The following is a 12,103-nucleotide window of genomic DNA, read 5'->3' on the forward strand; positions in this document are numbered from 1 at the left end:
AAGTAAAGATCGATTTACGTTAGGCCAGTTTGGGGAGAGTTTGGCGGCAGGCAGAGAGAAAAAGAGAGAGCTAGAGGCCGAGTTGGGGAGAGAGAGACAGAGAGAGAACGAAAGACAGAGAGACAGAGAGAGAGAGAGAGAGAGAGAGAGAGAGAGAGGGAGAGAGGGAGGAGAGAGAGAGAGAGAGAGAGAGAGAGAGAGAGAGAGAGAGAGAGAGAGAGAGAGAGAGAGAGAGAGACAGAGTAGGACGGAATGGCGTGGGTGGGGGCTATATCTGCGGAGGGAGAGCGCGTCCTGGTTCCATTCGCGTAATGGTTTCAATAGATGAAGACTCGCTAGATTTTACGTTTATATTTGACCTGCACATTTAACTTTGATGGACTATTTTATACACTCAGTGACAATACTGATTTGTGTTTTTCTCTGATTTTGTCCAGTTACCTAACAACACCTCACAAAAGATGTGGACAGTACCTAAACCACGTTACGCGAATGGCTATAATTTGTGTTTTGAAGATGTAACCGAGATAGTCGTGAACATTGGCGGAGTCAGGGTAGTATTGCACAGTGATGTACTAAACCGTCACCCGGAAAGTCGCCTGGCAGAACTGGTGAACTGCTCCTCGCGGAATAATGATGCCATCTCCTCGCTCTGTGACGAGTACGACCCGTGTAAAAGAGAGTTCTACTTCGACAGGGATCCCGATGCGTTCAAATGTATCATAGACGTATACTACTTTGACGAGATTCACATTAAGAGAGGAATCTGTCCCATTTGTTTCATTAAGGAGATGGAATACTGGAAAATTGAACAAAGTTATTTGGACGAATGCTGTAAAAGTTACCTGAGCGAAAAAGAAGAAGAACTAGCCGAGATTGCCAACAAAGTAAAGCTGATATTAGATGATTTAGATGGAGACCCGTCTGTACACCGCTCGGAGCGCTGTCAAAAGTTCTTGTGGAAACTAATGGAGAAACCAGAATCCTCTTTGCCTGCGCGCGTGATTGCCATCGCATCGTTCCTCTTCATCCTAGTCTCCTCATTGGTGATGTGCATAGGGACTATTCCAGAACTCCAGGTGGAGGACGCAGAGGGGAACCTCGTAGAACACCCGACACTTGATGCCATAGAGACCGCCTGTATTGGCTGGTTCACCGTGGAGTACCTGCTGCGTCTTGCGTCCTCCCCAAACAAAATACGCTTTCTGTTCTCCTTCATGAACATAATAGATTTCATGGCCATCATTCCGTTCTATGTGGTACTAACCCTTACGTCCCTCGGCACGGCTATGATGGAACTGGCCAACGTCCAGCAAGCGGTCCAAGCACTTCGTATTATGCGCATCGCTCGAATCTTCAAGTTAGCGCGCCACTCCTCCGGGTTACAGACTCTCACATACGCACTGAAAAGGAGCTTCAAGGAGCTCGGGTTGCTCCTCATGTACATGGGCGTGGGGATATTCGTGTTTTCAGCTTTGGGGTACACCATGGAGCAAAGCCACCCAGAAACCCTCTTCAAGAGCATCCCACAGTCCTTCTGGTGGGCCATTATTACCATGACGACGGTTGGCTACGGAGACATTTACCCTAAAACCACTCTTGGCAAGTGTAATGCTGCCATTAGCTTCTTGTGCGGGGTGATAGCTATCGCGTTACCCATTCATCCCATCATTAACAACTTTGTCATATTTTACAACAAGCAAAAAGTGCTCGAGACCGCAGCCAAACACGAACTGGAGCTCATGGAGTTGCAGTCTGATGAGGGCGCAACGGGCAAGGCCAAGAGCAAACCTGAGCAGCGGGCGGACATGGAGAGCTCACATGACCGACCGCAGTGACTAAATCGCTTCTTGGAATGTCCACCAGTACTAGTAGTAAAGCTGTGTGTCGTCATCACTTCGTAACTAAGAAGTAGCTAATATGTAAGAGATAATTCCCGATGAGGTGTCCAATATCACCTGATAATGGCGCGGAGGACGGTTGCTTCTGCGGAGTCCATTATCAGGTGATATTGGACACCTCGTCGGGCATTATCCCGCTTATACCATGGTCACTTGCCAACGAATTTTTTTACAAACATTAATTTATGTTTTTAAGGTGTTTTGCAATAGAAATCGAACGTTTTTCAACGTTAGCCCACTCTGACCATTTCTAGTCCGCTCAACTCATAGCCTACTGTAGAACCAACACCGGCTTTCCTTTGGCTGAGCTATTAGCCCAACAGCTAACGTTATGCTAGCAGGATTCAAAGGCAATAACATTGTGTATCGTTGACAAACAGTAAATATAATTTTACAGTATATTTGATAAGGAGATTTGCTAGCTAACCAGCCAAAATCAATATTAAGATTTTCACGAAAGTATCGGCCGTATAGGCCTACTAGGCTACAGTAGGACTGCAGCCTGTGGAGCGTGTTGAATAGCAAATAGATGTGAGATGACCGCATCAAAGTTGACATATTCTCCTAACAGTAATTATAATTTGACAGTATGTTTAACAACACGACTATGTGTTTATATATATCTATGTCATATACTATGTTGCCAGCAGAATAATTTAGAACGGTGAAAAGACAGTTTTGCTGCAATGACGCAGGTGTCTGTTATCACCCGATAATGGACATCCCTGCAGCCAATCAGAATCAAGTATTCACCCAGACCATGGTATAAGTAAATATGTATTTTTGTGATCCATACATTTTTGGTTTTAGTAAGCCTGGAACGCAGCGTAAGGGTCAACCGGTCGTCATCAAATAAAACATAGCATAAAATCAAAATCTACCTATCCTTTTTGATAAAGATTTGGAAGATTTCATATTCAATGTTGTTCTTGTATAATGCTGCCATTAAAAACCTTCAAACGATCGTATACAATTCCATTTGACCACCCTGGCGTTGGGCTTACCAGTTGAAGATTCATATACAGGACTAAAGTAGATGAAGTAATGTCAATGTCAAAACGAGAAAGCTATCACACGCAAGCATGCACACACACGCAGACACGCTATTCAGCAAAAATCCTGGTATACAATCAATAAGCAATTACAGACAAATTGTAATTATAAATCAACAAAATTAAATATAAATCAGTAGCCTATAAAGATAATAAAACTTTATTATGTTTTGGGGGATTTATGATTACAACTTCTCTTTGATTGCTTTAGGATTGCATTGGAGGATTGCAATATTTACTTGAAGACCTATTGTATAATGTATCCCAAAGCCCAGAAACTGTTTGTGGAAGTTATCATATTAAAGTTTACAGTTGATGTTAATGGTACATTGTCTTATATTATCTCATGGATTGAACATTGCAGTGAATTACAGGGCATTTGTTTAAAACAAAATATAGTTCATTATAATTAAAATATTTGCTAGAATCAATTACGTCAATTATCATAATAATTTAACAGACAGTACATAAAATATTATGTTAGAGAACAGTTAGCTGCAAGGGAAAGGTAACTTGAAAGATGACTGAGCAAGGATGTAAGCAAGAATTATCATTTAACTGCCTTGAATAACTGATCCTAAACTGTTTAGCTTTAAAGAGAGAGAAAGAGATCATGTGAATGTCTATTGTGTGCCCTACCACCAAAGGTATTGATCTGTGAGAAAATGTTTTTCCCATGGGGACAACAGTTCAGCGAGTGAGCTCTCTCACCCCCGCTATCTCCCCCCTTCCCCCTCTACCTTTCACTCTTCCTCCACCCACTCATTTTCCCACTTTTGATCATGTCTGCCATGTAAAACAATCAACAGATAATAGAAACTCTGAAGGCTTTACTTAATATAAACAAGGATACATTAACATCTTACATTAACATCACCGAAATCAAAGCTAATAGACTAAATATACAATGATCACAAATGTAGCATGCTTATTTACACCGTTTTATAACTGGATCGGTTTTCACATTGTTAAATAACTAACTGTCCAGGCATAGCAGCAGTTGACCAAGTAAGGACACCTGGTCAGTATTCTGACAAGTGTCATCTAGTACTGCAGCATGGTTAGGTCTAGCCTGCGGCATTGGTTTACAGGTTCCTGATATTGGCCTTAGATAATTAATTACACACAAGACACAAGGAAAGGAGTCTGAACAGATGCACATGTCAGGTTTTAGTCAAGATTTTAATTGATGTCTTAGTTTAGTATAGTGAACAGGTTAATAGTATGGTATCCATTTAGTCATTGTTGCTTAAATATTCTCCCTAGCCCCCCTAATGATTTTATATTTGATGACTGACAGATTAAACAGTGTGCCATGTATGTGTATTCTTTACCCCTGCTCTCACAGTAAAGTTTTGGTTGGCACTTTCTAAATCCACCCAAAATTATGCATAAACAAGGTCAAATTCCAACCCACGCCAAGCAATGTGGTCATTTCATGATGACAGGAGAGGTCGAAAAAATGACAGGCAGGTGAATTAGTTGGAGGGTAAAATAGGGGAACAAAGCATTTGTTTTAAAAATAGTACACCCAATAACTCATGCGTCATCAAGCTTGGCAGCTGCTGCTCACAGAACTCATAGAATCATATTGTCACTGAGCCTTTACCCAAACTGAACTACTGAGCCTTTACCCAACCTGAGCTATACATTTTCTGTGGGCGGATTCTTCCAAGAATGAGGATTTCCCTGAAGAATAGTTTTTGCTGATCAACACAAACACACATTACTTCTTGGTGGTGTGCTCTTTCATGTTGGATCAATGATTGCCCGTCGATTGAAAAGCAAAGATTATGGTTTCCACAGAACAAAGAGTCCCTGTTAATACCTGGCCAGCCCTGTGCACTTCAGTGCTCACAGGGTGTATCTCCCACGACTCAGTCCTTCTCTTCGGCCATGGTTTTGGTCTCAGAAGGGGGGGATAAGTGTCTTTAAAGAGAGACAGCATCTTGTACTATATGTGTGATGGGGCAAGACAAATGAGAAGAACCTTTTTACATCCGATCTATCGTAGCTGGGAAAAATCTACAGACCTGTCACAGTCGATCAATAACACAATGTCTTAGAATTGAGCAGGTCATCCTCATCTTGAGTCTTAGTTTACAAATCACATTTTTAGCACTGTTTTAGTGTAGATGAGGGGGCAATACCGGTAGTTCATTGTCAAGTCACCCAATTAAATAAAAAAGTAGAATCTATGGAAGCTCTCCAGTTCACATCTGAACATACAGCTCGAAATAATAGTCTAAGTTTTTAACCAATATCAAAATGTAAAACAGCACGGAACAGGCAGCAAAGTATGATGCAAAGTGTTTATTCGAATCCAACACAAAGGATTGATTCCAACAAACGTGAGTAGACCCCAGAGTCTGACTGAAACTTTTCTCCGGACATTTGCTTATATATTTTTCCTCCATTATTTTATACTATTTTATCATTGGTACATTGCATGTAGTCACAGATTCATGTATGCATTTCACACTTGGTTGGTCCATTGTCACAGACTTTGCATAGCCTGGACTCTCCCTAACTTTCCCCCATCCAGTGCCCACGTGGGGCCTTTCAGCCCAGCTGCATAGGTTATACAGAGTTTAAGGACATAAATCTGTCCCCTGATGTCTGGCGCTTGTAGTTCTCAATATCTGGGCCTTGTAGTCTTTCATGGGAGAGGCCTACACACACACTTCTCTCTGTTGCTCTCAAACTCTATCTATCTGGACTTCCACATTTTGGCCTTTATGTCTTCTACGTTTTAGTGGTAATACTAATCAGTCAACAGCTTTGCATCTGGTTTTCAGTAATATAGCATATAACAGTAATAAAGGTGATTAAGAGGTTCATTCTCAATCATATAATCCATAATCATTTCAACTTCATAATTACAGCAGCATGTTTTTTTTCCACTACACTCTCCAGTTCACATCTGAACATACAGCTCAAGATGTGTAATGACTGGGTATTTCTAGGAAGAGCAAGATAAATTCATCCAAATTGTCAAGTGAAGCAGTAAGGAAAAAACAACTGGACTTTAGTCTTCAGTGTTCCCTGTGGCAAGTGGCATTTACAGAAGAAAAGTAAAACTGAATTTTGCTGGTGGCAAATGCTTTTAGCTTTTCAACTTCCTTTCTTACAGCACAATGTTTTACAAATCCTTCAACCCCATAATTATACATTTCATACTGTTGCCTTCACAAATCAAGCCCAAGGAAGAAAAAAAAAATCTGGACTGTGGACTGTGCTCTAATTAAAACCACGTTTAATGTCATAGAAGTATGTTGAGTTGTGACAGTTCTCTCATCTGTAAACACTGCTCAAGACACTCATGTTGTAACCACAGCTTTTGGGGAAAACAGTTTGAAAATCGAATTACTAGTGATAAAATGCGTTAACTTCAAATTATATTGTTTGCCAATTAGACAATTGGGTGTCTATTACTGGTACTAACTAAAACCACTTGAGAATATTCTGCTCATTATTATTTACGAACAAATGCTGCTCAAATAAACTTTCAAACTCCATGACAAAGAAACTTTTTTCAGACACAGATATTTATTTAATTGGGAGGTTTTTATGATGTAGTATTTATTTTCAATTGTTTTTGTCACTACTGACTATATCATCATGTTGGGCTGTTAGTTGCCTGGTTTGCAGAATAAAGGAAGAATGGATCTACTTGTGGGACTATAACTGCTACAAATTATCCTCAGGTCTAAAAATAAGATGCATAAGTACTGCAAGAACATTCACAGACAGACAGAAGACATCTGCAGTAGGCCTACATTGGATTTTCGAATAGAAAACCTATTCTCGGATGGATAAAGAATCGGATTATATCTATTGCAATCATTTGGATGTAATATTCTGAAAGTAAAATTATAATAACTGTCACTTGAAGACGATGTCCAATCACGTGTGTTTTAAAAGGCCCATTTTCACCGGTTGTCATGGTTATGAAACCCAAAGAGAGCCACAAAATTATATCCACAGGAACATTTATGTAACGTGCAACAGGGAGAGACGCAAGCCCAGAACCCTGATTGTATGGCTAAGTATACAATCATAAATACATATCTCTTTAGAGGACGATTTTTCCTGCTTCTTTGTCCCTACTTTCTCCCTCTTCCAGTGTTAACCCACCTCCTCTTGCAAGGACCAACACTAGTGGTCTGTTGTCATGGTTCCTGTCTTAAAATAAAAGTCACCCCCTCATTATTCTGCCTCGTTAGCCCTCTTTGTTGAGAATTAGATCCTGTGATGATAGCACTTCCTGTGTTTTTTTTTGTGTTAAGACACCAGGGACTACATTTCTCCCAGAAATATTATAAATGACAAAGGGTTCTTTGAGATTTGGAGTTTAATGTGTTTTTGATAGACCACTACTAAGTGTTAAGTGCATGAGCAGCAGCGCAAATTTCTGTAAGAAAACGGAAAGAGAATGAAAGCAATGTTGGCTTGTAACCATCATGTCTTGTGTTAATTTGCCTGCTTATTCTGCAAGAAACAGACGTTACATTTACATTTGAATTATTTTAATGTGTAAAAAGTCAAAAACAAATTTGTGTGATGGCACCAGTGGTGTTGTTGAGTTAAAGTGTTCGATTAGGAATTATTTAATCCAAAAGACAGGGATTGTATGCTACCATTTAAAGGTGAAAGCCCATTTAAAGGGCTAATTGGGGACTAAATCATGCTATGGATCAGCGACAGTTAGCTCTCCAAAAAGCAAGTGGGTTTTCTGGGCACTGTTTGAGGACCATCTGACCTCCTCTATTCTGTCATTTATTAATGCAGCGTCTGTCAAATGATGAGTAACAGGGACAAGCTGGTGTGTCTGCTCAGACTGCATATCTCGTGCTCTCATTCAGGGTCTTTCTTTCTGAACATATATTTGTAAACTATTTCTTTTAGTTTGAGTAAAACAAGACTAGTGGAGTTTAAATATGATGAAAATGAGAATGATATAAAATAGGCTGGGTAATTCCTATTGATATTTGATCATTCCAAAGTCGCTTTCATGGCCTAAAGCGTAATACTCCTAGTATTTCCATGAGAGATGTGACATAAGTATTCCTTTACCCTGAACATTGTCTTATGGCTAGATAAGACTTAATTAGCCAGTGTAACTCATCCCATAGCCTAGTATGTGATGGACTGCAAGGTTGTAACAAAACAGGTTGATACTTGCATATCTTGTTTTGTTCTTCTTTAAAAAAAGATCTGAACATTAATATGAAATCTTCAGAGAGAACAGGATAAAAATCTAAATGATACAGAGGTGCAAAGATGAACTTCATGGCTGGACAAGTTTCCAACATGCATATACTGTAGCACGGATTAAGATGTAGCCCACACCAGCCTGCAGCTTTGACGACTCTTCTTATTAACTGGGCCAGTCAACCACCATACAAACATGGTGACAGACAGCATCCTGTCACTTTTCTGTACTCACTGGGGAGCCTCCATCAAATCTATTTTTTGTCTCAAAAGATAACTCACTTAGGATGGATTACCCCCACTGGGACTATCTTTAAAACATGTTTGGCATATATTTAATGATTGTAGCCAAGTATCAGATCCCATGTATCTTTACCACCATGATACAGTATAGTTTCTGTTATGCACAAGTCTGGAGAGTGGGCATGTCAACCTCTGGTGGGCTCCTTTTCGGTTTGTAGGACAAGATGAAAGCAAGACCTCAATAGGGAAAATTCATGAGACACAAATCAATGAGACTTCAAACACTGGTCAATAGGGATTACGTTCAATATAAGGGACACCTATTGAACATTTAGATGTTTCTGTACTGAGAATGAATTACACAGCCCAGCACTCTCTTCGACTTTGAAACAGACAGAGCCTCAAACACAATAACTCTAAATGTTCAATGTGGTAGAAATGCCTGCAATGCAGTGAATTACAGATGCCTCCAGGTAGTATTCTATGCACATGCACATTGATGTCAAAAAGCAGAACTAAAGTTTGTTTCACAAAAAAACACCACAGCAATGCACACCTTGCAATTAGTAACAGGTACTCTGCTGTCTGGTTGTATTGACAGATAGCACGGGGGTGCACCAGCAGGCCAGACAACCATTGTAAAGTGACCTTTAGTGTTCAAGTCTCAGACCTGAAAGCACTCAAATTGGCAGTTACCGTCCGCCTCCATGGTGCCCACCTACTCACAGCTGGTATGCGAGTCCCTCCTGGGCTCCATTGAAAGAATGTTTTTCAGATATTTAAGTTTTGTTTTGTTCAGCGTCTTCTTGGAAAAATCTGAAGGATCAATATTGCATGCATTCCCAAAAGAAGGGACAGCAGGGGGTAAGGTTGCTGGCTACACTTTGTATGGTCTTAATACAGCTGTAGATAAAACACTTTAAACTCAGAAGTTTTGAACCTATTTAAATTGAACTCTCAACTCAGTATCATCCCGATTGATACCTTGGATCCAATTAAGTAAACCACATTACCATTACAATTTGTATCGTAGTTAATGTGTGTGTGTGTGTGTGTGTGTACTTATATCAGAATAACATACAACAGAAACACACCATAATCAAGAGTCTTTACAACTGGTCCATGTTTTCTTTTTACTTCTCAGTGATCATGTCTATAGGAAGCTCTCACCATTACATTTTTTCATTCTACTGATCAACATTTGGTGTTACTATTTATCTAACATTCTAAAGTATCAGGTCATTTCTCAATATTTTGGACTTCCTGGCAACCTTTTAAATCTCAAACGTTCCCCAAAGGCACATCTTGCTCATATCATCTTTAAACATTCTGGCTTCCCTTCAAGGAAAGGTTTTTTATATTTTTATTCTTTCACAGACAATATTTAATCGTGTGAGAAAGAACATAATTTAGCCATCTGTGAAACTCGGAGGTCAAGCTACCAGTGGACATCTGTGAATACAGACATTTCCAGCCATTTGAGTGTCATAAAGAATGAAGAGGACAGATCTAAATTATTCACACGTTCACTACCTTTTCATGAATCCATGAGGACTCATACGGAGCTTCACCTTTGCAGGGTTATTTATATCTCTTCATGTGGAGGTACACCGTGGTAGGAAGTTAAAAGTTCATGGAGCTCATTTGGACTCACCTTCAAGCAAAGTATGACACCATGGTGTAACGTGTCTGACACATTTAGCATCAAACTCAGACTGACACAAGGGTAACACACAATAACAGTACATGTTGTATTTAACTTCACACATACAATTTACAGTTACATACACATATGAATGCAAGCAAGTGTATTTTACACAACAATATATTGTAATCACAGTCAGGGGAAGTTATATAACATTTCAATTGGTCCTCATGGTGTGAAACAGCTCTCTTCATGGGGGTAGGATAACATTCTCTCTGGAGACAAACAGATAACACCATGGATTAACTTCAGAGAGAGGAGGAGAAAGAACTGGCAGGACTCAATTTTCCCCAAGCCCTGCCATGAGCTCGATGAAGGACACATGGTTGCCCCCACTCACATTCCATGTCATGGAGCCCAGATAAATTTAAAAAAATCAAATCTATATGCATGTGAGACATTTTCTGCCCAAGTGACAGTTTGTCCTTCAAGCCTTTAAGAACAGGATTAGTAATGGTGATAACCACAACCTTAATTAACTGACTTTTTATTCAGATCATTTCTATGCCATTGGATGTATGGCAAATATGTACACTTTCCCTACATACAGTATCAAAGATTGAAAGTGGGTAGCAAACCTCACTAGCCTGTCACTGGAAGTTTAAGATAAGACATGCTTAAAATACTTTGTGTCTTGACAGGATAGTCACTACCATCACATTACCATGTCTATCAAAGAGGAGAGTGAAGAAAGAAAATTTGAGATAACTCCCTCAGCTTGGAAACCTCAGCAGTATGTACCTGGCAGTGAGTCATAGAGGCTGAGATGAGCTGAGATTCAGGACATCAAAGATACTGGGGATATCATCTGTATAAACCAGCCCAGAGCTGACCAACACTTTTTGTGGAAAGCACCTGTAGGTGTCTACGCCAGTCCTAATCCAGTGCACCTGATTCTAATATTTAGCTGGCTCATAAAAATCTGAGTTGGTTGGAACTGTAGGACAGAAAGACAAAAGGTGTACCTTACCGGATGCCAGGGTACTTTACCCTGCATTGACAGGTTAGCAAAGCAATAATAACAGGCATGAACTGTCCTCAAGTGAATTAAACAAATCGTATTTTAACTTATACAGTTCAATACAGACATATACAGTTGATGATACTGGAGTGGTTAACAAATGTTCATCCCTTTCCTCCTCCAGCATCAATTCACGAGACCAACCCATGTGGTGTGGCACACAAAGCTCTTTGTCGCCTCACTGGGGGAGGCCTACGCTTCAATGCCAGCAAGGGCCTCATTTCTAAAACAGCAGGCCTGTAAAGTGTATGTGAGCCCAAAATATTCAAGCACACGCACATCTGCAGGCAATGATTTCTTTAGAAATCAGTCCACCTGTAAATGTGAGCATGTGGATCAACCTTCCCTCTCCACGCCCACATTCCACCATAAATTGGCAAAGCACCCATGAAAGCATAATGAGCCTGCTGATCAATGGTTCTTTAAGGTGAATCATGCTAACAACTGAGAAGGAGAACAAATATTCTGACACAAAATGTTACATTTTCTTGAAAATGTTTTCAGAGGCCTTCATACACTGTCCTCCCCCACAGGTCTACCCTCCCAGCTGTGCCTCGTGAGATCCAAATGTCCTTGAAACCATTAGAATGTTTGTCCCAAGAATGACAATGATAGTTGACTTGTGACTCATGACATTAATTATGCAACTAAAGAAAAATGTATCAGTGTGTTGGTACAAAATAGACCTATGCTGCTTTCAGTAGCGTGAAATTAACATCTGATTTTATTGCTGTTAAAGTTAATCATAATTTTTTTGTTCCCAACTATAGGCTGTAAAAGGTCTCTTGAAATCAATTAGAGAAGAATAGCTTAGTCGGCTAATTTCTTTATTTGACCATCTGCTCATGAACATGATCTTAACAGCATTGTCTACACTGGGTGGCAGTATTTAGTAAATGTTTGGGTGCATTCCAATAGCATGCTGTATGTAGAAATACTGTAAAAATCAAGGGGTTGCAAAGCTGGC

General features: G+C 40.0%; 1 protein-coding gene across 1 annotated transcript; it reads left to right on the forward strand.

Moving 5' to 3' along the window:
* The first annotated feature begins 308 nt into the window (after positions 1–308).
* kcnf1b (potassium voltage-gated channel, subfamily F, member 1b) lies at positions 309–1,983 on the forward strand. Its single transcript, XM_047018223.1, has one exon. It carries the CDS (start codon positions 462–464, stop codon positions 1,836–1,838), a length of 1,377 nt encoding a protein of 458 aa, XP_046874179.1. The 5' UTR covers positions 309–461; the 3' UTR covers positions 1,839–1,983.
* Positions 1,984–12,103: the final 10,120 nt, after the last annotated feature.

The sequence above is a fragment of the Hypomesus transpacificus genome, chromosome 3, assembly GCF_021917145.1.
Source record: "Hypomesus transpacificus isolate Combined female chromosome 3, fHypTra1, whole genome shotgun sequence".
NCBI lineage: Eukaryota > Metazoa > Chordata > Actinopteri > Osmeriformes > Osmeridae > Hypomesus > Hypomesus transpacificus.

Excerpts from the sequence above, each read along its gene's own strand:
- kcnf1b (XM_047018223.1), top strand. The coding sequence starts at position 462 with ATGTGGACAGTACCTAAACCACGTTACGCGAATGGCTATAATTTGTGT.